The sequence below is a fragment of the Scyliorhinus torazame genome, chromosome 5 (genome assembly GCF_047496885.1).
Source record: "Scyliorhinus torazame isolate Kashiwa2021f chromosome 5, sScyTor2.1, whole genome shotgun sequence".
In the NCBI taxonomy this organism is placed as follows: Eukaryota; Metazoa; Chordata; class Chondrichthyes; order Carcharhiniformes; family Scyliorhinidae; genus Scyliorhinus; species Scyliorhinus torazame.
The window spans coordinates 266,511,368-266,538,623 of NC_092711.1; the positions used below are offsets into that span (position 1 = coordinate 266,511,368).

A 27,256-nucleotide genomic window follows, 5' to 3' on the forward strand; every position below is an offset into this window, starting at 1 on the left:
TTCCAATACCTGGACAACGTCACCATCTGCAGCCATGACCAGCAGGACCACAATGCCAACCTTGCCAAATTTCTCCACACCGCCACTCTCCTCAACCTCATTTACAACAAGGAGAAGTGCGTGTTTAGCACGACCCGCTTAGCCATACTTGGCTATATGGTCCAGAACGGAGATCTGGGGCTCAATCCCGACCGCATGCGCCCCCTCATGGAGCTCCCCCTTCCCCACTGCCCCAAGGCCCTCAAACATTGCCTGGGGTTCTTCTCATACTACACCCAGTGGGTCCCAAACTATGCAGACAAGGCCCACCCACTCATACAGTCCACACACTTTCCCCTGGCGGCCGAGGCACAACAGGCCTTCGCCCGTATCAGAGCCGATATCGCTAAGGCCGAGATGCAGGCAGTAGACAAGACACTGCCCTTTCAAGTAGAGAGCGACGCATCGGACGTCGCCCTAGCCACCACCATCAATCAGGCAGGCAGACCCATGGCATTCTTCTCCCGCACACCATGCTTCAGAAATTCATCGAAAAAGAGGCCCAAGCTATTGTTGAAGCTGTGCGGCATTGGAGGCATTACCTGGCCGGCAGGAGATTCACTCTCCTCACTGACCAACGGTCGGTTGCCTTCATGTTCAATAACACACAGCGGGGCAAGATCAAAAACGATAAAATCTTGAGGTGGAGAATCGAGCTCTCTACCTATAATTATGAGATTTTGTATCGCCCCGGCAAACTGAACGAGCCCCCAGACGCCCAATCCCGAGGTACATGTGCCAGCGCACAAGTAGACCGACTCCGGGCGCTGCACGACAGCCTTTGTCACCCGGGAGTCACACGGTTGTACCATTTTGTCAAGGCTCGCAATCTGCCCTACTCCGTCGAGGAAGTACGGACAATCACCAGCGACTGCCAGGTCTGTGCAGAGTGCAAGCCGCACTTCTACCGGCCGGACCGTGCGCGCCTGGTGAAGGCCTCCCGCCCCTTTGAACGCCTCAGCGTGGATTTCAAAGGAACCCTCCCCTCCACCGACCAAAACACATATATTCTCAGTGTGGTCGATGAGTACTCCAGATTCCCCTTCGCCATCCCATGCCCCGATATGACGTCTGCCACTGTCACCAAAGCCCTAAACACTATCTTTGCTCTGTTCGGTTTCCCCGCCTACATCCACAGTGACAGGGGATCCTCATTCATGAGCGATGAGCTGCATCAGTTTCTGCTCAGCAGGGGCATCGCCTCCAGCAGGACGACCAGCTATAACCCCCAGGGAAACGGGCAGGTAGAGAGGGAGAACAGGACAGTGTGGAGGGCTGTCCAACTGGCCCTTCCGTCCAGTAACCTCCCAGCCTCTCGCTGGCAGGAGGTCCTCCCTGATGTACTCCACTTGATTCGGTCACTGTTGTGCACCGCCACTAACAACACACCCAATGAACGTCTTTTTGCCTTCCCCAGGAAGTCCACATCCATGGTGTCGCTCCCGACTTGGTTCGCGGCTCCAGGACCAGTCCTGCTCCATAGGCACGTCCGACTCCACAAGGCGGACCCATTGGTGGAGAGGGTGCAATTGCTCCATGCAAACCCCCAGTATGCTGGCATACCCCGACGGCTGCCAAGATACTGTCTCCCTCAGGGACCTGGCACCAGAAGGTTCCACACACACACACCCCTCCAGCCCGGCACCACCCTCCCCTCCCCCAGCACTCCCAGCTTTAACCCCACCAGTACCATCCGTCCTTCCCCTGCCCACGCCCGAGGAAGAAGAGGATTTCGGCACGCTCCCGTAGTCACCGAACATCAGGCCAGCATCGACATCGCCGCCACCGCTACGTCACTCCCAGCGGAACATCAAGGCACCGGACCGGTTAAACCTCTAACTGGTCCGCCGGACTTCGAAAGACATTTTTTTTCTGCTCAAATACTGTAAATATAGATTCATTGCTGTATATAGTTCTCCACCACCCCCGCCGAACTCAATTTTAACAGGGGGTGAATGTGATAAACCACTGTTGCACCTATATTAGGTGATGTAAAGTAGGACCTGTACTACAGGTTCGCCGGTAGTCCCTGCCTGCTGGCTCCGCCCAGTAGGCGGAGTATAAATATGCATGTCCTCCATTCAGCAGCCATTTCGCCAGCTGCTGTGGGAGGCCACACATCTTAGAGCAATAAAGCCTCAGTTGTATCCAACTCTAGTCTTTGTTCAATTGATCGTGCATCAAACCTTTAAATTTAATTACCTCATGCAAAGGTTCCATAAGCTGCACTCATTTCCAAGCTCAAGCATGAAACAGACCACATTCAATGTCATGGAAGGAGCACTGTACAGGTCACACTTTAATTTTATCATATGTCTTTATAAACCTTAAAAACGTAAAATATGGTTACTTTTAAACCTTCCTTTTTACAAAACAAACAACCCTCAGCTTTCCTCATAATACATTTCCTGAGATCTCACAATACATTTCCTGAGACCTAAAATGTTCTGTTTAACACTGCATCCCCTCAAAGCAATAAAGTCTTTCCTCCGATTAGAGGACTCAGACTGCACACTGATTATCCAGGTCAGAGTTCCAGCCTGGGCAAGTTACATCTACTGATGAAGGGAAACAGATTGCCAGTGCTATGGAAATTGTTGGCAAGTCTGATATTTTTTCATCTACATTCTGATGTAGGGCATCTGCCTAAAGAAAAATAGACATTCATAATATCCCAGTGCACTTTACAGCCAATTCAGTCATTTAAGTTATAATGTAAGGAAACATGGCAGGCAATTTTAGCACAGCAAGTACTATCTATCAGATGAGATTTTCTGTTCAAATCTCTGGAATGAATCTTGAACACATGACAATCTGAATCAGAAATGTGAGTGTTAAGTAGTCAAGGCAAACAGATTATGTGTAGCAGCTACAAAAGGCAAGAATAGAGAAAGTTGGAGACAATAGGCATTTCCAGTGAGCCTAGCCTGTTGATAGTCACTGCCTTTGAGTTTTGATTTCTTTTAACTTGGACAATACATTTAGATCACCAGCTACCATGGACAAATTTCCTTCCCAGTAAACAACAATGGCAACTTTTCTTGCTTGATCTCCAACCACCACCCAAAAATTAATGCAATTGCCACCCTTTTATAATGTTAACTAAATATATAAATGGTGCCTATAACTCCCTGTACATTTCTGTCACTGCTGGAAAATCTGATATGCAAAATGAAAATTGTCTTTGTGTTTTACTTTCCTCTAAGTTTCTCACCTATCTTGGAAGTACTCGCTATTTCTGATTCTAAAACTCCATAAGCATTGAATGCCATCCACTAACAGCCCAAGGGGCCATTCTTTATTTTGGAGCTGTGAGTGTGGTCAGCTATTCATCGATCAACAAGACCAATCCGGTCCCCATCCCACATCCAGTAGTCGCAATGGAAGTGATCAGGAGAAACCATCACTGGCTTTGCCCACCCAACCATGTGGCAGCTGAGGCCAAATGAGGTTTCCCTGATATCTGCACAGCTTACATCAGCTGACTCTAGACACACCAATGATCAAAATCGCAATCTATATCATCTGTATGGTTCAGCCATTTAAGGCTGTGATTAGCTGAACCATTGGGTAAATCAAAGTTGTTGCCAATTTATTTTGGAAATAAAATGTTAAATTTGGATTTTCCCACACCCAGTGGTGAAAAATTACATTGCGCAATCTAAAGATTTTGATGATTCAGACTTGAGGGCTGTTTCCTAATCCCTTTACCTCATGAAAGAAAATCGGGCATACATGGCATGTCAAGTCAAGTATGTGCAGGATGTGCCTGGAATCACCTCAGCATTAATCTGTTACTGACAGGCTCAGATTCTGGCAATTCTAGAATAACTGGAACTGCGTATGACCTGAGGGTGGGGAAACCTGTGCACGCAATGTGTGTTTAAGCTGAGGGGAGGAATATTGTCAGGCTTTGCCCCTATTTTGAACAGGCAACAGGCAGAACAGTTTTTCCATTGAGTTGGGCACTCAACTCACATGCCTGGTGAGGGTAAATGTCAGTGAAGCAGCAGCTCTTAAAGGGCTGTAGCTTGAGACAAAAAGAAAAGTTGTGGTGTAGCAGAAAAGTAGATTAATTTGTTCACATCAGCTGAGAGGACACTTGGGTGCAAATTGCTAAAGAGTAAAAAATATTGGTAAGGAGCTACACCAATGTAGGAAGGCTCCATTAACGTTGAAGTAATTCTTCAGTAAAAGCAACTGGTGCCTGATCAATTACTTTAGATCACAAATCACATCAGTGTAGTTACTCCAGATCAATGTCCATGGTTGCAAATGGACAACGATCAGAAGCACACCAAGGGTAAGTGTATCTTTTTCATATTTTCATGTATTTTTTTTCTGAGCCAATGTTAAGTGACACAAATTTAATGTGTGAATTGCTGTGACATAGCGAATCAATTATTGGCAGTTACCCACTGCAGCTAATTGTGAGAACTTTACCATGGCAAAACAAAGACATAAAGTGCTGGGAATACTCAGCTGGTCTCAGGAAGCATCTGTGGGAGAAGCAGAATTAAAGTTTCAGGTCAATAATCTCTCAAAAAAACTGGGAAAAGTCAGAAATGTAATATGTTTTAAGCTAGTGAGAGGGAGGAGGGTGATTGGAGAATAGAAGGGAGGTCTGTGATAGGATGGAAGACAGGAGAAATTAAATGACAAATTAGTTAGCGGCAAAGGGCCAAAGGGACGGGTAATGGAACAAATAAAGAAACAAAGGATGTGTCTGAGGCAGGTGTATATGACAGAATGACAAATAGCTGCCATCCAAAAGCAAACACAGGATACAAGAAACAGTAAAACCAAAACCGGCAAATAATAAGGAAACAAAATGCCGGCAGATTACGGTCTCAAATTGCTAAACACAAAGTTGGGTTAGATTCTCTGTTTTGGAGACTATGGGCGGGATTCTCCGTTCCCGATTTCGTAATCGGCGAGCAGGCGGAGCATTCCTTTTTACGATGGAATGGGGGCGGTGCCTGTTGTTGCATGCTCCACCCCGTCCAAAATGGTGTCATCGAAGGAGTGCGGCGCACGCCGTTGGGACGGCCTCAGGACGTCATCTGAAGGCCCTCCCCCGATGCTCCACCCCCGATGGGCCGAGTTCACAACAGCGTGGGGGAGGTGCGGGAACCCGGCATGGCAGCTGGGAACTGTGTACAGTGCCGCCATAGTCGGTGGGTTGAGCCAAGCCGCTGGCCGGCAGGGCTTCGGCAAGGGTTGGGGGTACTGGTAGGGGGTGGCCAGGGGATATCCGGGGGGGCACTATCTGGCAGGTCGGGTCCATGCATGGCCAGCACCATTTTGTACGGCGTGACCGCTGCAGGTCATCGCTGCGCGCATGCGCGGCCACGGACTCGCCAATTCTCCGGCCCTTTTTGTTGTGGAGGCCGAGCGTTTTACGGAGCGTGGCTGCTAGCCCCTCACCGGTCGGAGGATCAGTGCTGGGGCGGCAGCGATTTTTTTGACGTAAAATGTCACGGATCCTCCGGACATAGCCTGAAATCCGGAGAATCCAGGCCTATGTTCTCCCAACGGAAGTGAATCGCGTGGAATTTGCAGACTCCGTGCAGATAGTGACCCAGCGGGGAATCGAACCTGGAACCCTGACGCTGTGAAGCCACAGTGCTACCCACTGTGCTACCGTGCTGCCATATAAGTCGCCTCCCAGTATCTCACTATATCGTTTCTGTGTCCCCAAGGTGCTAGTGCCAGAAGATGGGAGGGGAAGTCGCAGATATTTGGGTCCAGACCCCTCTGCAACTTGCTAGGGAGACCAAGGGGAGGGCGGTGGCTGCGGTGGAAGTTAGCATGCGGCAAACAAGTGTGAGCCAAATGCAACGCAGATATCCCTACAGCAAGTGACTCACCCCTCTCCCACAGACCAGTCCTTCCCAAGATCTCACCCATGTCTTTTACCCCGAACCACATACCCAGCCCACCCTGGAACACCACTCCAGGGATGACACCAGTGTTTTGACACTGCTGTCACCTGCACCATCCGCCATCGCAGAGACTATTACCTCCGTGGGTAAAGTTAGTGATCAGGCTTCTGGGTCACCCTCTGGTGAGCACCAACACATGCTGCAGAAAATCAGGTGGTGGCAGGGACACCCGAGGGAGTGGCCTGTCGGAGGGCTGCCCGAGCCCAGGGAACAGCTGTTATCAAGACAGGTGTCACGCTTCTGGAAAATATGATCCCGTCACTGGCGCAGATGCAGACAGAGAGCCAGAATCTACAGGAAGGGGTGTCAGCAACGTTCCAGCACCTGCAGGTACAGCTGGAGACGTCCAACACGAGATGATGCCGATAATGTGTGAACCCAGGCCAAAACTGAAAGGGTGGCGTCCACGGTGGAAGGCCTGGGGCAAGATGTCAGAGCGATGTGACAAGACATACAAGGCTTGGGGCACACTATGCTGTTGATGGCTGAGGCATAGGCAGGAGAGCCCAATCACAGACGCAGATGGAGATTGCTGCTGTGCTCCAGAGCTCGGCACATTCAGAAAGGATCATGGATGAGGGCATCAATAGCATTGGCCGAGTGCTGCCTGACCTTGATCTGTCTCAGAGGGACATGACAGAGGCAGTGAGAGACATAACCGAAGCAGAGAGGGACATGACAGAGGTAGTGAGGGATGTGTCTCACTTACTGAGGAGCATGCTGCAGACTCAGAACACCACAGCTGAGGACACCAAGACCATAGCCCAGATGAGGAAGGGCTTCCAGGACTGGCAATGCCAGACGACGTTGGTGCCTCTGGCGCTCACTCCGGCCTCACCTCTGTCCCATGCGGTAACTAAGGGCCAGCGAGTTCTCCAAGGGAGGGGAAAGTGAAGTGGGCCCACTGCCAAACCTCCGGCAGGTAAGATGCTGGAGCTCCTCAGCATGTCCAAATCCCTCCCACCTGACACTGGGGCATCTCAGAAGAGGGTGTCACGTCACCTTTGACACGCGGAAGTCGGCCAGGCCCACCTGGGTCCAGGCCCTCCAGAGGACAGCCACTAGGGGCATCACGTTAGGCCACGCAAGATAATATAGATGATACTTAATTTGGCATGGGTGTAGTAGATAGATGATAGTTAGGGGTTAGGGCACAACATTGTACATAGTCACCATTAAACACTTTTGCACCACCAATCTGAGCTGCCTCTAACCTCTAAGATAAAAGCAAATTTGATGCTCGAATCTGAAACAAATACTGAAAATGCTGTACAAATCTCAGCAGATTTGACACCATCTGTGGAGACAGAATGGAGCTAACGTTTCGAGCCAGAGGCACAAAGGTACAGGGCGACCGTCACCTTGATGGCCACCGGGAGCAGGTGTCTTCCTCCAAACACCTGTGGTGCCAGGCGCACAGTCATCCTGGTGAACCAGAGTTTGCAGTGGCAAATGTGGTGTGGCAGCTCCTCAAAGGACAGAAACCAACGGTACACACGTAGCCTGGTGCGGTGCCTCCTTCGTCCTTGTTGGACAGCCGGGACTTGAGCCTCACTGGTTGGCCCTTGCTCGTCTGGAGCAGGCTCCTCCCAGAGCTAGCCTTGGCCTTCTAGCTTCCATCCATTGAAAACGGCTGCAGCGGCCAGATAGATAGCAAGCACAGCTGGCAATGTCCGATTTCCATGTACCGGCGGGTAGAGGGGGGAGAGACAGAGAATGTCAGCAAGACGAGGATTCCATTGACTATCGAATGCTACCAGGTTACATGGTCACCCTGAGCTGTACTGCTGCGCCACCCTCAACCTGTCCCACCACTCCTCCACCCCCGTGGCTCCTTCAAAACGATGTTGCCCACTTTGCAACCCTGTCCCCATCAGTGACTGAAACCTGGCAGTGATGTGGGGAGGCTTTATCCTCACCACCCATCTGTCAACAGGAGTACCAGCGGCAACCCATGTCAGCGATAGGCTTTGCGGCTCATTGGGTGGGCCGTGTGGTATCCCGCCAATGGGGTGCAACTGGTTGTGGGGTGGAGACGGTCAATTTGTGCTGCCAGTCGCCTACATGCTAAGAGACTTGTGTTCGGGTAGATCCTACAGCTGGCGGTGAGCGAGGGATATTTGCTTTGCTGGCTACTTAGCTGCAGTGCTATGTGAAGCCTGGGTTTAACACACGGGCTGTGAGAGAAAGTTGGTCAGGTTTCCTGGCTGGGGCAGGGTGGAGGGGCCAAGGGGCTCCGTGGACAGGCAGGCCTTGGAGATGTATTGTGATCCTCAGGGGTGGGCTAGCTGAAAGTTTCATTCTGAGGCTTTCGCTCTGAGAATGGCTTTATGCCAGGGAGGATTCCAACAGACACGACACCTGTGTCCTTCGTTTGGGGTGAGCTCTGCTAATTCCCTGCTTCCTCTGCTTGTGGGGATGCGCTTCTGAGGAGTGCTAACACCCGGCCGGCCAGTTATTGACCTTGGTCACTCCAATCCCGTTGATGATACCTCTGGGGATGCAGTTTCCAGATATACAGCCTGGGTGGTCCCCCACACGACCAGAAGCACAGTAGCACAAGTGGATAGCACTGTGGCTTCACAGCACCAGGGTCCCAGGTTCGATTCCCCCCTGGGTCACTGTGTGTGCGGAGTCTGCACATTCTCCCCATGTCTGCGTGGGTTTCCTCCAGGTGCTCCGGTTTCCACCCACAGTCCAAAGATGTGCAGGTTCGGTGGATTGGCCATGATAAATTGCCCTTAGTGACCAAAAATGTTAGGAGGGGTTATTGGGTTACGGGGATAGCGTGGAAGTGAGGGCTTAAGTGGGTCTGTGCAGACTCGATGGGCCGAATGGCCTCCTTCAGCACTGTATATTCTAAGTTCTAAGCCCTCTCAGCAGTATACAGTCAGCAGTCTCAACAGCCAAGAGCCTGCAAGTTATAGCTAACGGGTGGGTTTCAATGAAATAATGCAAGAATGGGGGTCTGAGTCAGGCCACCTCTATCTCGAGGGAGGCACACTGAGTCCACGCATCTGCCACCAAGTCGTTCCCCGCTCCGTCCTGAGGTCCAGGCTGACCCCCACCCTCAGGCAAGGCTGAAAAGCTATGAGAATTTTCTTGCTTCTTGTCCTCACCTGTCACCAATCAGCATCCATTTTTAACTAACCAAACTACACCAGTTGTCATCACAAGTGTGATGCTAGCATGAAAAACAGCAACCCCTCCCATTTCAGCAGCCTGAAAGGCCCTTTCCAAATGTCACACCCTGTTCCATTCCTCAATATCCCCAACAGCCCCATTCCCTTCCCAGGCCCCGCTCGCAAATACTTACATCAATTTACACATGGCGTGACTCCCGGCTGAGAGGAGTGGAGCACCATGGATGGGTGGAGCATCCGGTGTCCAGCCCGTTAATCCAAATCACAGATTTACACGGGGCCGCTGGTGTGGGGATTTCTATGCCGCCATCAGCAGGGGACCAGAGCATGACAACGAAATCAACGTCGGGCGCAAATCACAGTTTTTTTGCTCAACCCAACATTCCCTGCCCGATTGCAAATCTCACTGCCGGTGTCGAACACTAGCCCTGTGAGTCCGGAATACTGTGAAGTGCCGAATCAAAAGACTGTTCCTTGAGCTCACATCAAATTTTGTTGGACTACTGCAGTTGGCCAAGGTCAAAGAGTTCAGTTTGAGAGCAATGGAGAGAATAAAAATAACAGATGACTAGAATCTGGGGGTCATGCTTCGAGATTGAATGGAGGTATTCCATAAAATTGTCAACCCTTGTGTATCGCGAGCAGCAAATATCGTACACTAACTTGAAAAAAAGTACATGTAAATCGCTTTTTCACTTAAAAGTAATGTTTGAAACCATGCACAGTGGTGCTTGGAGAGTTGTTTTGGGAAGCGGATGGGGCTGGGGCTGGTGGGGATATTGAGGAATCTTGTGCTGAGGAAAAACAAAGATATATCAAAAGCATTGGTGATCCCATAATGAGGAACAGTGAATGGGATACAAGCATTCTGTTCCAATTATGGTATTGTGAATTTTGTCATTTATTTATTTTCTTCTTATCCCCAAAGGACTGTGCAGTTAACGCTTGAGAACTAAGGAGAGTGATGATGGAAAGGCAGATTATACTTACGTTGAAGAATCTTTGCTCAACTTGCGTTACTGGCATTTATGGTTGCCAATGGAAAAAGAATCCACCACGACCCAACAAAAAGGTACTGTCCTGACTTCAACAGAAGACAATTACCACCTAGCAGAAGAGAGCCATTTTGTAATACGAGTACAAAATTGGGTTTAGATTGTCTGCTTTATTCTTTTAATGTGCGCTGCGTGTCTTCGTGCCTCATTCTTCCCAAGAGAGTTGCGTTGCATTTGAAGAATTTATAAGGCTTGCTGCACTAACTGTAGCTCATTTATTTTTCTTAATGTTTCCCAACATGGAATTCTAGTTGAGGTGCTACAGAACATAGGAACAGGAGTTGGTCTTTCAGCCCTCTGCTCCCTGTTCCACTCTATCTGAACTGCATCCAAACTCTATCCACTCACGTGGGCACCGATCTCTTTATATTCTTGGCTAGTAAAAACCCATCCATCTCAGATTTCAATGATCAATTGAGATAGCACATACTACTTTTTGTGAGAAAGGTTTCCACACTTCTGCCACCTTTTGCTTGAAGAATTACTTTGTAACTTCCTTTCCGAATGGCCTGGCTCTGCTTTTAACATGGTAGATTGATCAAGAAGGTAAGATCCCATTGGAACTGGTGCAATTTGGCAAACTGGATCCAAAATTGGCTTTGTGGCAGGAGGCACAGAGTGTTGCTCAAAGGTTGTTTTTGTGACTGGAAGACTGTGTCGAGTGGTGTACTGCAGGGATCAATGCTGGGTCCCTTGCTGTTTGTAGTGTACATTAATGATCTAGACGTGAATGTGGAAGGTGGACTTCCGGTTGCGGCCATGCCTGAATAGGTCGCACGTTCGGCATCTCCCGCCGGGAACGGACTTTAGGGCTCTCTAGAGGGGCCCCAACGGCACTTGTTCGACGGCTTCCAGTGTGGGAAGGTGACAGCAAGGTCCCCCCGACAGTGTATGGATTGGACCAGGAGTGGAGCGGTGAAAAAAGGGATCTTGGAGCAGCGAAAAGTGAGAGGGAGAAAAAGCAAGATGGCAGCGGGTGGAGACCAAGCAGCATGGGCGCAGTAGTCGCAGGAGCAGCAGGAGTTTCTTAAACGCTGCTTTGAGGAGCTGAAGACAGAAATGCTGGCGCCAATAAAGGCGGCGATTGAGAAGCTAGTGGAGACCCAGAGGGCCCAGGGGGCGGCGATCCGGGAGGTGCGGCAAAAAGCCTCGGAGAACGAGGATGAGATCTTGGGCCTGGCGGTGAAGGTGGAGGCACGCGAGGCGCTGCACAAGAGGTGGGCGGAAAGATTTGAGGACCTGGGGAATAGGTCGAGGAGGAAGAATCTTCGGATTTTGGGTCTCCCTAAAGGAGTTGAGGGGCCCGATACTGGGGCATATGTCAGCATGATGCTCAATTCGCTGATGGGCGCGGGAGCTTTCCTGAGCCCCCTGGAGCTAGATGGGGCTCATCGGGTCCTGGCAAGGAGACCCAAGGCCAACGAGCCGCCAAGGGCAGTAGTGGTGAGGTTTCACCGCTTTATGGATAGAGAGTGTGTCTTGAGATGGGCCATGAACGGATGCCAAGAAGTCTGTTGGGCCAAGATGGGCAGCACGGTAGCACAAGTGATTAGCACTGTGGCTTCACAGCGCCAGGGTCCCAGGTTCGATTCCCTGCTGGGTCACTGTCTGTGCGGATTCTACACGTTCTCCCCGTGTCTGCGTGGGTTTCCTCCGGGTGCTCCGGTTTCCTCCCACAGTCCAAAGACGTGCGGGTTAGGTGGATTGGCCAGGATAAATTGCCCTTAGTGACCAAAAAAGGTTAGGAAGGGTTACTGGGTTGCGGGGATAGAGTGGAAGTGAGGGTTAAGTGGGTCGGTGCAGACTCGATGGGCCAAATGACCTCCTTCTGCACTGTAAGTTCATTGCATGTAAGAAAGAGCGGAGCAGCAGGTGGGAGAACACGGAGATCCGAATCTACCAGGACTGGAGTGCAGAGGTGGCCAAGAAGAGAGCTGGCTATAATCGGGCCAAGGCGGTGCTCCATCGGAAGGGGGTGAAGTTCGGTATGCTGCAGCCAGCGCGATTGTGGGTCACATTCCAAGATCGGCACCACTATTTTGAAACGCCTGAGGAGGCTTGGAGCTTTATACAGACTGAAAAGTTGGACTCAAATTGAGGGTCTGTGGTTGTGGGGGGGATGTCTGCTGTATATATGGTTTGAACTACGTGTAGGGAATGTTCGCTTGGTTGGGTGCTGGATGGGGATGGGTGAAGGGATTTGATGGGGAGGCTGTGGGAGAGTGTGGTGTTGGAGGGAGGGGAGGCCCAGGGATGGGGGAATTGAGATAAGGCTGCAAAAGGAGCTGCGCCAGACGGGGCGGGGTCGGCTCAGGAAAGCGCAAGCTTTTTCCCGCGCTAGGGAAGGACGGCGGTGGGGGTCGTAGGAGCGCACACTGACTGAGGGTGAGGGGAGATTCCCAAACTGGGGGGGTCGATGGGTAGGCGGGAGAGGCCGGGGTCAGCAGGAGTCAGCTGACTGACAGGACTTTTATGGGGGGAGCAAAAGAGCTAGATATGGATCTAGCGGGAGGAGGGGGGTATCGGGTTGCTGCTGCATTGGCCAATGGGGAACTGGAAATAGGAGAGGTGGTCGGGGCGGGGGTCCGCCGTCTGGGGGACTGGAGGGTGCGGGAGGCACGGGCACGTGACTGGCCTAGAAAAGGAGATGACTAGTCGGCAGGGAGGGGGGGGGGGGTGGTGAGAAGCCCCCCAATCCGGCTGATAACTTGGAACGTGAGGGGCCTGAATGGGCCGGTTAAGAGGGTCCGTGTATTCGCGCACGTAAAGGGACTGAAGGCAGACATGGTCATGCTTCAGGAGACACATTTGAAGGTGGCAGACCAGGTCAGGTTGAGAAAGGGATGGGTAGGACAGGTATTCCATTTGGGGCTGGATGCGAATAACAGAGGGGTTGCAATACTGGTGGGGAAGCGGGTGTCGTTTGAGGCCAAGAATATTGCAGTGGATAATGGAGGTCGATACGTGATGGTGAGCGGAAGGTTGCAGGGGGTGTGGGTGGTACTGGTAAACGTATATGCCCTGAACTGGGATGATGCCGGATTTATGAAGCGCATGCTGGGTCGGATTCCGGACCTGGAGGCAGGAAGCTTGATAATGAGTGGGGATTTCAACACGGTGCTGGATCCAGCATTAGATCGCTCCAGATCCAAGACAGGGAAGAGGTCGGCTGCGGCCAAGGTGCTTAGGGGGTTTATGGACCAGATGGGGGAGTGGATCCATGGAGGTTTGCTAGGCCCCTGGCATTCTTTTCCCATGTACGTAGAGCCTACTCCCGGATAGATTTTTTTGTTTTGAGTATGGCACTAATCCCGAAAGTGGAAGGAACGGAGTATTCGGCCATAGCCATCTCAGACCACGCCCCACACTGGGTGGGAGCTGGAGTTAGGAGAGGAGCGGGACCAGCGCCCGCTGTGGCGTCTTGATGTGGGATGACTGGCGGATGAGGAGGTGTGCGGGAGGGAGCGGGGGTGCATTGAGAGATACTTGGAGGCCAATGATAACGGAGAAGTGCAGGTGGGGGTAGTCTGGGAGGCGTTGAAGGCGGTGGTCAGGGGAGAGTTAGTCTCCATTAGGGCCCACAGGGAGAAGAGAGAGGGCAGGGAGAGGGAGAGGTTGGTCGGGGAGATCTTAAGGGTGGACAGGAGATATGCAGAGGCCCCCAAGGAGGGGCTACTTAGGGAGCGGCGAGGCCTCCAGACAGAGTTTGACCTGTTGACCACAGGGAAAGCAGAGGCACAGTAGAGGAAAGCACAGGGAGCGACGTATGAGTATGGGGAGAAAGCGAGCCGGATGCTGGCACACCCGCTCCGTAAGAGGGTGGCAGCGAGGGAGATAGGTGGAGTTAAGGATAGCAGGGGGAATACGGTGCGGAGTGCGGTGAGAGTAAATGAGGTATTTAAGGACTTCTATGAGGAGCTGTACAGATCTGAGCCCCCAGCGGGGGAAGAGGGGATGCGACGATTTTTGGATCAACTGAGGTTCCCGAGGGTGGAGGAGCAGGAGGTGGCTGGTTTAGGGGCGCCAATTGGATTGGAGGAGCTGGTTAAAGGATTGGGGAACATGCAGGTGGGGACAGCCCCGGGGCCAGATGGGTTCCCGGTCGAGTTTTATAGGAAATATGTGGACGTGCAAGGCCCATTGTTAGTGAGGACTTTCAATGAGGCAAGGGAGGGGGGGACCCTGCCCCCGACAATGTCCGGGGCGCTGATCTCGCTGATTCTGAAGCGGGAGAAGGACCCACTGCAATGTGGGTCGTAGAGACCGATCTTACTCCTCAATGTGGATGCTAAGTTTCTGGCAAAAGTGCTGGCTACGAGAATTGAGGACTGTGTCCCTGGGGTGATTCATGAGGACCAGACGGGATTTGTAAAGGGCAGGCAGCTAAACACTAATGTGCGGAGGCTCCTCAACGTGATTATGATGCCATCGGTGGAAGGAGAGGCGGAGGTAGTGGCAGCTATGGACGCGGAGAAGGCCTTTGACCGGGTGGAGTGGGAGTATCTTTGGGAAGCGTTGCGGAGGTTTGGGTTCAGGGAGGGGTTTATCAGTTGGGTCAGGCTCCTATATAAAGCCCCGGTGGCGAGTGTGGCTGCTAATCGGCGGAGGTCGGAGTACTTTCGGCTGTACCGAGGGACGAGGCAGGGGTGCCCCCTGTCCCCCTTGTTGTTTGCATTGGCAATCGAGCCTTTGGCCATGGCACTAAGGGAGTCCAGGAAATGGAGGGTGTTGGTCCGAGGGGGAGAGGAACATTGGGTGTCGCTGTATGCGGACGACCTGTTGTTGTATGTGGCAGATCCAGTGGAGGGGATGGTGGAGGTCATGCGGATCCTAAGGGAGTTTGGGGACTTCTCGGGCTATAAGTTCAACGTAGGGAAAAGTGAGCTCTTTGTGGTGCATCCAGGGGACTAGGGAAGGGGGATAGACGATCTACCATTTGAAGAGGGCGGAAAAGAACTTTCAGTACTTGGGGATCCAGGTGGCTGGGAGCTGGGGGGCCCTGCACAAGCTCAATTTGACGCGGTTGGTGGAGCAGATGGAGCAGGATTTCAAAAGATAGGATGTGCTGCCACTCTCGCTAGCGGGCAGGGTACAGTCGGTTAAAATGACGGTCCTCCCAAGGTTTCTCTTTGTGTTCCAGTGTCTTCCCATTATGATTACCAAGGCCTTTTTTAAACAGGTAGGGAGGGCAAATGAGACGCCGAGGGTAAAGAGGGTGTTTCTGGAGCGTAGCAGGGACAGGGGAGGGCTGGTGCTGCTGAATCTGTGCGGCTACTATTGGGCAGCCAATGTGGCGATGATCCGTAAGTGGGTAATAGAGGGAGAGGGGGCGGCGTGGAAGAGGTTGGAGATGGCGTCCTGCAGGGCCACAAGCCAGAGGGCGCTGGTGACGGCACCGCTGCCGCTCTCGCCGACAAGGTACACCACGAGTCCGGTGGTGGCAGCAACGTTGAAGATCTGGGGGCAGTGGAGACGACACAGGGGTGAGGTGGGAGCCTCGGTTTGGTCCCGATTCGGGAGAACCATCGGTTCGTCCCGGGAACGATTGATGGGGGGTTTCGGAGCTAGCATCGGGCAGGGATCAGAAGAATGGGGGATCTGTTTATAGATGGGACGTTTGCGAGCCTCGGGGCGCTGGAGGAGAAGTTTGGGTTACCCCCGGGAAATGCGTTCAGGTTATATGCAAGTGATTATCATAGAATTTACAGTGCGGAAGGAGGCCATTCGGCCCATCGAGTCTGCACCGGCTCTTGGAAAGAGCACCCTATCCAAGGTCAACACCTCCACCCTATCCCCATAACCCAGTAACCCCACCCAACACTAAGGGCAATTTATCATGGCCAATCCACCTAACCTGTACATCTTTGGACTGTGGGAGGAAACCAGAGCACCCGGAGGAAACCCACGCACACACGGGGAGGATGTGCAGACTCCGCACAGACAGTGACCCAAGCCGGAATCGAACCTGGGATCCTGGAGCTGTGAAGCAATTGTGCTATCCACAAGGCTACCGTGCTGCCCCTGAGGGCGTTTGTGAGGCGGCAGGTGAGGGAATTCACGTTGCTCCCGGCACAGAGTATTCAGGACAGGGTGATTTCGGGTGTATGGGTCGGAGAAGGCAAGGTTTCGGCGATTTATCAAGAGATGAAAGTAGAGGAGGAGGTTTTGGTAGAGGAGCTAAAGGGCAAGTGGGAGGAGGAGCTTGGGGAGGAGATTGATGACGGTCTGTGTGCTGATACCCTGAGTAGGGTTAACTCCTCTTCCTCTTGCACCAGGCTCAGCCTAATACAATTCAAGGTTACTCACAGAGCGCATATGACAGGGGCGAGGTTGAGTAGGTTCTTTGGGGTAGAGGATAGATGTGGGAGGTGCTCGGGAAGCCCGGCGAATCACGTCCACATGTTCTGGTTGTGTCCGGCATTGGATGGGTTTTGGAGGGGTTTCGCGAGGACTATGTCCAAGGTGGTGAAAGTCCAGGTCAAGCCGAGTTGGGGGTTGGCACCATTTGGGGTAACGGACGAGCTGGGAGTGCAGGAGGCGAAAGAGGCCGGTATCCTGGCCTTTGCGTCCCTGGTAGCCCGGCGGAGAATCTTGTTATTATGGAAGGACGCGAAGTCCCCCAGTGAGGAAGCCTGGATAAATGACATGGCAGGGTTCATTAAGTTGGAGAGGATAAAGTTTGCCTTGAGAGGATCTGTGCAGGGGTTCTTCAGGCGGTGGTAACCGTTCCTAGACTATCTCGCGGAGCTCTAGGAGGAGGTCAGCAGCAGCAGCAACCCAGGGGGGGGAGGGGGGGTCTCTTTCAGGGGGGTATTTGGGCGGGTGGGGGGGGGGGGCGGGGTTCCCCAAGGGTACTTTTGAATGTTATATGGGGGGGGTTAATATATGTGGGAGAAACCCAATGTATAAGTAGTTTATTATTTTTGATTGTGGTGTTTGTGTTTTTTCTTCTTTTTGTTATATGGGTTTGTTTGTTACAAAAATTTTGTTGGAAAAATTTGAATAAACATTTTTTTTTAAAAGTGAATGTGGAAGGTAAGATCAGTAAGTTAGTAGATGACACGAAAATTGATGGTGTGGTAAATAGTGAGGATGAAAGCCTTAGATCGCAGGACGATATAGACGGGTTGGTCAGATGGGCAGAACAGTGACAGATGGAATTTAACCCTGGAAAGTGTGAGGTGATGCATTTTGGGAGGACCAACAATGCAAGAGAATACACATCGAATGGTACGATGCTAGGACGTATAGAAGACCAGAAGGACCCGAGGATGCAAGTTGAAAGTTCCCTGAAGGTAGTACAACAGGTATATAAGGTAGTTAAGAAAGCATGTAGGATACTTGCCGTCATTAGCCGAGGCATAGAATATCAGAGCAGGTAGGTTATGACGCAGCTAAAATGCTCATTAAGCCACAGCGGGAGTACTGTCTGCAGTCCTGGTCTCCACACTATAGGAAGGATGTGATTGCAATAGAAGGGGTGCAGAGGAGATTCACCAAGATGTTGCATGGCTGGAGAGTTTCAGCTATGAAGTTAGGGTGGTTAGGCTGAGGTTGTTTTCCTCAGAGCAGAAAAGGCCGAGGGGGGACCTGATTGAGGGATACAAAATTAAGAGCAAGTTACAATCCCAGTTGATAAAACTGGACAGGAAGATCCCAGAATGGAACCCTGGTTCAAAAGACTGTAACTTATACTTTATTTCATAAAATGTGGATGAACAGAGTCACAGGATCAATAATTAGTTTTAACAAGAAAAAAAACATTTATTAAGCCTGCAAGATTCGGATTATGATATTCCTTATGATACAATATTTCTTATGGTACAATACTCCCACCGTGGCTTAACAACTAGACATAAGTTTAAGATTAACATGGATGACAAAGTACATTTGAAGTTGCAATGTCCTCACTGACAGACTCGCACACAAAATGTCTGTGGTCAAATACATACTTCATTCTAAAACCTCAAATGAATGTCTGTGGCTGCCTCCTCAGAAACCACACAGACAATTGCCACATGAGAGTTTCCAAACTCTAATCCACAAAACAAGCTTTAAAATCTTCTCTCATAATCATGCTTTCCATTAGCGGTTTGCATTATAAGATCTAGTCCACATTTTCCAAAAGACTTGTGAATAGAGCTTCAACTCCACTTTTAACAACAAATCCAATCCAAGATTTTACACCAACCCCGTTCAGGATTTCTTGGTCTTACAGACTTCTTCACAAACCCGTGAGGTTCATCCACTGGATTATTTCAAATAATGTCTCACAAATTGTAGTAATATTACACAAACTTTAGCATAACTGCAGATATATTTCTGGCCTCTCAAGATCCGGTGCTTTCAGCTCTTTATGACTTCACTGAACTGTGATCTGTTATTTTTTCTCAATTTCCTCTGTTCTGTTTCACTCCAGACTTCTAAAGCAATTCTTTATGTCCCAATTCCCTGATTATCTGCACTGGAATTCTCCGCATTTTCGGGGGCTAGGTGGATGGCGGAGGGGTTGGTGCCGCACCAGCCTGTGCCGAAGGGACGGTGCAGGCAAGTTCGTGCATGCTCGGAACGGCCAGCGTGATCTCGCGCATGCACAGACCGACTGACGTATTTTTGCGCATGCACGGTGGATTCTCTTCTCCGTGCCGGCCCCCGGGCAATATGGCGGAGCCCTACAGGGGCCCGGCGTGGAAGAAAGAAGTCCCCCCATGGAACAAGCCCCCCTGCAGGTCTGTAGGCCCTGATCGCAGGCAAGGCCACCGTGGAGACCCCCCCCCCCGCCCCGGGTCGGATCCCCCCACCCCCCCCCCCCAAGAACCGCCTCCGCACACTCATCTGCCAGGTCCCTCCGTGCGTGAGGTGAATAATTCACGCCGGCGGGATTGGCCAAAAATGGACGGCCGTTTGGCCCATCGGGGCCTGGAGAATCGCCGGGAGGGCTGCTGTCAACGATCCCTGACCGGCGTGGTGGGCAGCCCGCCGCCGCCCTTAAAACGGCAGCAGAGAATAGGGCAGCTGCCGTTGGGGCGGCGGGGCAGGATTCCCACCTCTCCCCGAGGATTCTCCGACCCAGCGGGGGGTTGGAGAATCCCAGCCAGGGTCCCAAAAATGCTCCATTAATTCATCTTCCAGGTTAACTTTGACAATCTGATTCGCCCAATCTTTATGTAAAATAAAATGACCTATGATTTCAGTGAATCTTTTTCACAAACCCCAGTATTTCTTCCTGTATACTCCATTCTACAGTGAAGGTTCTACATCTTGATCTTTTGAACTAAGGTATCTCTCTCTATTGTACTGCCATCCCTAATTAACAGAGTTACCCTTCACCTTTTCTGAGCTTCCTGTCCTTCTGAAATGTCATACACCCTCGAATATTCAGGTCCCAGACTTTGTCACCTTGCAGCTATCTCTCTGTAATGCCTATTAGTTCAAACGCATTTAATTCTATTTGAGTTATCAATTCATCTGTTTTGTTATGAATGCTACATGCATTACAGTACTGGACCATTCACCCTTTCTACTATATTTGCAATCTCTGACGTTATCTGTTGGTGCACTATTACATTTTTATGCCCTGTCCTTTTCTGCCGTGCTTTGATTTTCACTTCTCTTATTGCTACCTCACTCCCTTGCCTTCCCCTCTCTCTTTAATTGAATACATCTTCCCATACTTGATCTCTTGGCCCCACAATTTAGTTTCAAGCCCTCTACATTGTCCCAGTTATACAACTCATCAGAAGATTGGTCCCAGAACAGCTCAGGTGTAGACTGTCCTAACAGTCTTCCACTTTCGCTAGTAGTGGTGCCAATGTCCCATGCATCAAAACCGATTTCTCCCAAACCAATCTATGAGCCAAGGATTCAAGTCTCTAATCTTGTTTGCCCAATGTCGACTGCATACCACTGTGCATCTACATCTGGTGAGTCTATCCTGCCAGTGGAACAGGACATATCTTGGGGATGGTGAGCTTAGAGTCTGGAATATTGGTTGTAAAGTTTGATTCAGCGAGTGCGACTATGTCAGGGTATTGCCGAAACCTTGCGTATTACTTTGAAATCATCAAGTGAGCTGAAGACATTCTTTAGCTTGCAGAAAGAGAGATCATTACACATCTGCTTGCTTTGAATACAGCTCTCCAACTCTGAAAATGAAACCAAAAACAGAGCCACAAAGCAAGAGCTTACGAAAGTAAAAAGACAGAAAGACAGCCCAGCTCCACCCACAGGGGGTAGCGCGGCGGCGCAGTGGGTTAGCCCTCCTGCCTCACGGCGCCGAGGTTTCAGGTTCGTTCCCGGCTCCGGGTCACTGTCCGTATGGAGTTTGTACATTCTCCCCATGTTTGCGTGGGTTTTGTCCCCACAACACAAAGATGTCCAGGGTAGGTGGATTGACCACGCTAAATTGCCCCTTAATTGGAAAAAATGAATTGGGTATTCTAAATTTATTTTAAAAATAAATAAATGCCAGTGCAGAGGCCAGTGATCAAAGCAGAGACCCAATACAACAAAGCCCACGTGGCCACCCGGGCTGTCATTGAGCGGTGAATCGGACTGCTCAAAATACGGTTCGCTGCATCTACTGCTCCAATGGTGCCAAGCAGTCCAACACCCGGAGGAGTACCCGCTTTGTGGTGGTCTGCTGTGTCCTCCTCAACCTGGCACAGCAGCGGAGTGATGTGCTGGAGATTCGGAATGAGGAACATGTGCCCGAGGAAGAGTAGAACGAGGTTGATGGGGAGGCGCCAGACCAGCAGAGGATGGAGGATGATCCCGGGGAGGAACCGGTGTTTGCAAAACAGGCGGCAAGCCCGGCAGGCCAGGGAAGTCCTCATACTCGCCCGTTTCACACAGGACATAGCCTGGCCTATCATCGATACCTTATCCATCCTCCACCCCCGTTTTTCACCCTCCCAGATGTCACATCACTCCAGGGTGCTGGGACTGTGTCGGCACCGTCAGTGGGTCACTGTCGAGGGAAGGGGGGGTGATGATAACCCGCAGAGAGCTGAGCGCAGGTGCTTCTCAATCTACGCCAGTCTGAATCCTGCCTGTCTGCTGAGTGCTCGCTCACACCCATTGCCTGCGCAAAGTGGGCCCGTGGAAGGGGAGATGGGCCAAGGTTTCAGAGGTCGGGCCGCATTGCAGAAGAACGTGACAGAGGCGTCATGCTGCTTGTGGTCAAGGATTTTTAATGTGCCACAGGTGTCCAACAATTCCCCACTCTCCCAATGGTGCCATCCCACTCACCCCCTTCCGACATCCCCCTGCCCTTTCCCCCCCTTCCTGGTGCCCTTGGTGATCCTCAATGCGCTTAACCTTCCTTGCTCTACCGCAAGTCTAAGTGTGTTCTGGGATGCACATCTGAGATGGAGGCAGCCAGTTGCTTACCACGTCCCTCTGGGTGCTCTGGTGCACTTGTCTGTGGTACATGCACAGCCGTGCCCCTCTGTCCCGTGTGCTGACTTGCGGCCTCATCAGAGGGGTGGAACTCGGAGGAGCTGGTGTCCACCATCCTCACTCCATGGGACGGGTGTGGGTTGGCATCCAACACCCTCCCGTTCGGTTCCCAAAAGGCCCCGGGGTTCACCGCAGGACGGAGGGGCAGCTGGTTTGAGCCCTGGCTGTCCCTGCATCATCTGGCTCTGTCAGCCCTGTCGGCTCCCCGATGTCTGCACCATCGTGTCGACGTCCTCGACGATGCTCCTCAGTGACTGGGACATGCTCTGCAGCGCCTCGCAATGCCCACCTGCGGTTGGGACAAGCTCTGCAATGCCTCGGCCATTCCCATCTGAGAGCGGGACATATCCCGCAGAACCTCATCAAAGTCAGCCTGGTACTGAGTTACATCCTCCAGCGAGTCGGACATTCTGCCAAAGCTCTCAGCCATGGCCCGGATGAGCAGATTCTTTGGGCTGGAGGACAGGTATGTGAGGTGTGCGGGAGGGCCAGCCAACCATGTCCACATGTTCTGGGCATGTCCAAAACTGAGGGGATTTTGGCAGGGGTTTGCAGAGGGTGGCAATGAGTCCAGAGGTGGCGATTTTCGGGGTGTCGCAGGATCCGGGAATCCCGGAGGAGAAAGAGGCAGATGTTCTGGCCTTTGCTTCCCTGGTAGCCCGGAGACGGATATTACTAGCATGGAGGGACTTGAAGCCCCCAAAATCGGAAACCTGGCTATCTGACATGGCTAGCTTCCTCTGCCTGGAGAAAATTAAGTTTGTCATGAGAGGGTCTCCGTTCGGGTCCGCCCGGAGGTGGCAACCATTCGTCGACTTCTTCGCAGAGAATTAATTGTCAGCAGAAGGAGGGGGGAGGGTGTTAGGCTAGCGTAGATTAGCGGGGTAAGTAATGGTGGGGTCTGTGGGAGAGGGAGGTGGTATTTGCACTATGTTAATATTTTCCTTGTTATGTACATTGTTGATTTTGTTGCTGTTACTATACCAAAGAAAAACCTCAATAAAATGTTTATTTTTTAAAAAGCTCTCAGCCATGGCCATCACCGACTGCGCCACACCTTGGACACCTCCACTAATGGTGCTGACGTCGTGCACCAGACTTTCCGCTTTGGTTGCCACTCTAGCAGTGTTGGCCTCAGTGCCACGCATTACTGGTGACATCTTCTGCACCCGTCGCCTCTGGGACTCCTCCAAGCACCTATGGGCCTGCTGGAGTGTCGCTGACATCTCCCTCTGAATGTCCCGGCTGCACCCTAACGTCTCGATCAGATCCGGGTGATCCTGTTCATTGGCTCAGCATCTGGCTGGGATCCAGCTGGGTTCTGGGATCCAGAAGACCTCTGACTGCTTCCTTGCCTGGTTGTTCCAGCATCTGCCTGATGTACATCAACAACTGTGTGGTGCTCCCCAGATTGTGCCCCAAAAGCCTGTCCACTAACGTTTTCCACCTAGGTGAGTGTATCTGCGCTGGCGGAGGGTGAGGTTGACAACTATGACGGGTCAATTGTGGCATCGTTGGTGCTCTCCTCCAAGGTGCTCTCCCAGGAGGCAGAAGAGGGTGCCACCCGGGATGGGCCGACGCCGTCAGCTGGAGGACCTGCGGGAGAATGGACATGTCATCAGTGGGAGGAATGGGTCAGTCAGCATGGCAATGAAAACTCACGTGTAAGAGGTCCTCTGGGACGGGCCCGGTGGATCCTCATCTCTGTGGCGTGCGCCGACATCCACATCAGTGACCACTCTGTCCTCGGCCACGCCCAATCACCTTAGGGCCCGTTCCTCGAAGGTGGTGAAGATTCATATGTCCAGCACCCCTCCGCCAGTCTGCGCCCTTTCCCTGTGATTGTGGGAAAGCTTCACCTGCAGAAACACAGAGAGGGCATTGTTAGCCACATGTTGGGAGGGGGGTGAAGGGAGGCCTGTCGGCCGCATGGGGGGTTGGGGTGGATGCTCGCGTGGGGGCGGAAAGGTCTCGGTGGGGAAGGTGGGAAGGGGCTTTGGTGTCAACTCACCCATGCATTGACTTTCTTGCGACACTGGTGGTCAGTCCTCCTGGTCACACTCCCTGAACTCATGGCTGCCGACGCTTCATCCCAGGCGGCACTGGCTGCCCTGTAGCTCACCCTCCAGGACCTTCGGGTGAACAGGACATCTGCCCTGGCATTCACCACATCGAGGAGCCTCGCCAGGTCTGCGAATCGGTAGGCCGATCCTCTCGGTGCCATTGCTGTGAGCTGAGTGGGGCTGTCTGTGCAAGTACTGTTTAAGTGTTGCTCAATGTTGTTAGCGAAGGGTTGGAATGCGTGGTCCTGGCGAATCGGCTGACCAGCCTTCATTTGCAGTGAGAAGCCCATGGAGCCTCGTTAAGTGGACCAAATTACGTTGAATAGCGTTCCCGGTCTTGTCGGGCCAAGTGCCAGAAAGCTCGCTACCACACTTCTAAATCTTTCCGGAGAATCACCCAGGTATCATAGACATATCATAGAATTTACAGTGCAGAAGGAGGCCATTCGGCCCATCGAAGGAGGTATATTTATTCATTGAATTTAAATTTCCACAGCTGCCGAGGTGGGAATTGAACACACGCCCCAGAGCCTTAGTCTGGAACTCTGGACTATTATCTACTATACCACTATTGTGCCATTCCCTTAAAGTTCAGCAAATATCTCATTAATATATAACTTGCTTGGAAACCGATCAGTCAACCTTTGGCTGAAATAGTGACCCACTTTGCAACATATCGACTGTTAACTCCCACTGACTTTCTAAACTTCATAAGAAGTTTTGGAAACTAAGTTAAATTTCAGTTTGAAGATAACACACTTTCTGTTCTATTCATCTACTCCCCACCAAATGAATTTCCACTCATCAAATTCCTGACAAACTTGATATCTTGCAGTGTGACCAGTTTCACATTCAGTGTCACACGTGAAAGTTGGTTAAACCCTGTAAAACACCGAGCTGTGTCAGGGCTGGATTGACAACTCATTATAAATGTATCCAAGATATAGCAATAGATTCACCAGAATTATACCAGGGCCTAAAGTGTTAAATTATGAAGATAGGTTGAGATGTGATCAGATTGAGATCTTTTAAATAATAATTTATAATTTTATGCGCAGTAACGTGTCTGTTAGTAATACACACATCTTTTAAATTGCGAGATATTTACATTTTGCACCTTAATCAGCTCTTAGGTTGAGCTTGCTTTGGCTGATTTCTGCCTCTCATTGGCTCGGTTTCTTTTTGTTTGGGTTTGCATATAACTGATACATTGGGTGGGTGATTTAATTGTCTGAGACACAACAAAAGTACAAATAGTCTTCCCTGGGTTCAGTTCACTTCAGTCATTATGGGTTAGCCCTGACAAGCACTGCAGTCTGTTGTTTTCTTTCCCGATACTTTCTGAAACACCGATCAAATGTTTTGTGGCAGTGTCATGGGTGTGTCCTTAACTCTGGATTTTTCTTGTAAAATGAAATGCTTGATCATGTGCCAGTTACTCGCACAAATGTTCACAGATAGCTATGCCTTAACACGAATCATTAATTATTTTCTTGCTGTGGTAGACATAAATCATTGATACTTTAATTTTGAAATCCTGAATCTCTGTACCCTTCAATCAAATATTTAAACTGATCTTGTCCTGTGGGACACTCTATATAGGAGTAAAGTACAGGAAACATGCAACTAAAAGAAAAAGATATATAGCAGCTGTCAAATAAAATGAACAGAGTTTCCCATTGCTAATAAACTGGAACTTAGAAGGTACCGGGAGCATCATTTTATTTACACACACAAGCCTCATGAAAGGTGAAAAGATAAGCAAATCTGCAAATTTGCATTTCAATGGGCTACTTCTTCAACACAACAGGGTTAACTTTCATCTTCCCTCCATGGGTGAAAATGTGGTGGAGCTGGGCAGCTGCCTGTTCTAGATCTCCACTTGAATTTCATTCCACTGATTTCAGTGTTAGTAACATCAAACACATTGTACAATGGGTGGGTGAATAGCTTTGCCAGATTATTGCCCATGTTGTGAGCACAAAGATGGTTTGTCACTGATGGCCAGTTTATTTGGGACTTTGTGTCCTGTATTTCTTTTAAAGTTATGCTTTGCTGCATTAGGAGGAAATGTGTGGAGGGGTTTTGTGTTCTAGATATTCTCAAATTCAGTGTCCACTTATCACTCCCATTCGCAAATTTTGTCTTGCTTACAAGCCAGAATGTGCCTTTTCTTGCAAGAACTAGGCAAATATAAAGTGAGAGCCAGGTCCAAACAAGCAACTGCTGTCACTTCACTCTGGTTCACTGACACATTATCTCCTTGATTTTAGTATGATAAATATATTGAACATTGTTACAGAGTGTCACATTGAGTACAGAGTGTTTTTTATAAGCCTTTTTCCTATGTAATTGTTTTACTGGCATCTCTTGAGGATTCTGAGCATGTGCAATCTTTGGGTACGCTTTTTCAGTCTGCGGGAAGTGACCTGCAAGCAGAACCTGTTTTACTAGTGTTCCTATTTTCATAGTTATTACTGTTTTTGTTGATCTTTGTAATTTATTCATAGAAAGAAGTTCCTTCTTTTAAGCAACGCATTCGACTAACTTTTTGTGGTCGAAAGCTACCACATCTTTTGGCGATGAGGAGAAAACGGCAAGAAAAGAAAACAAAGTTTTTTGATGTTTAGCGTGGCAACACAAAGTTGCGTTCAGCGAGTTGTTGGTTTTCATCGTGGGTTTATTCGACGGAATTACAAGTTTGCAGCACCATGGATATGTTAAGGGTGGTCAGTGAGTTTAATGAGAGAGGCAAGGGCTGGGCTGAATATGTGGAGAGGTTGCAGCATTTCTTTTTAGCAAATGGAATAGAAGCTGCGGCAAAACAGCACTAGTCTCCTGAGTGTGTGTGGGGCGAAGATTTATAAGTTGATGAGGAATCTGGCAAGGCCACTGAGCCAGGAGGGATTTCATTTACAGTTTTACCTGTTCTTGTGCAGATTCACCATGACCCGAAGCCCTCATAGTTCAAATTTCATAGCCATTTTCGAAAAGCAGGTCAATCGGTTGCTACTTTTGTGGCAGAATTATGCCAGCTTTCGAACACTGTGGTTTCTAATCAGCTTTAGAAGATACGCTCAGAGATAGGCTGGTCTGCAGCATTAACAAACACAGCATGCGTTGTAGGGTGAAGCCACATTGACTTTTACGAAGGCTAAATAAATTTCTCAGGATTGGAAATGGCTGCCAGAAATGCTAGACATGTTCAACAGGCTAATGGTCAGGTACCCAGGTACAGCACCAAGTACAGCAAGAAGCTGCAAGTAGAAAGGTGAAGGCAGTGGAGTGCCACTGTGTGAATCAATGCAACCTTTTGAATGCGGTTGGTCACCAATGCAACAAGAAGAGACATTTGGCAAAGAAATGAAGGGGTGCGAAAGGCAAGACAAAGGCGGAGCAAGAACATTTTAATTTTAGGAAGCCGTAAGCACCTATACACCAGGTGGAAATCTCAGAGCAGGAAGAGGAGCATTCTTACAACATGTTTAATGTGAATGGGGCATGAGCAGAGCCTATTTTTACTGCAGAGGTGGTCGATGATGAGCAAATCA

At 50.4% G+C, this 27,256-nt stretch overlaps 1 protein-coding gene across 10 annotated transcripts in view; it reads left to right on the forward strand.

The window, feature by feature from the left end:
* The window catches only part of gdpd2 (glycerophosphodiester phosphodiesterase domain containing 2), a 351,510-nt gene that overhangs the window by 198,310 nt on the left and 125,944 nt on the right, over positions 1-27,256 (forward strand). For 9 of the 10 annotated variants that reach the window (XR_011946672.1, XM_072505507.1, XM_072505508.1 and 6 more), the window contains exon 2: positions 10,056-10,199. Coding sequence is in view for 9 of the 10 variants with exons in the window: in XM_072505507.1 (XP_072361608.1) it covers positions 10,092-10,199 (108 nt within the window). In the remaining variant the exon portion in view is untranslated. Of the gene's footprint in view, positions 1-3,975; positions 4,343-10,055; positions 10,200-27,256 lie in introns of those variants that run through there. The other variant, XM_072505506.1, reaches the window with a different exon arrangement.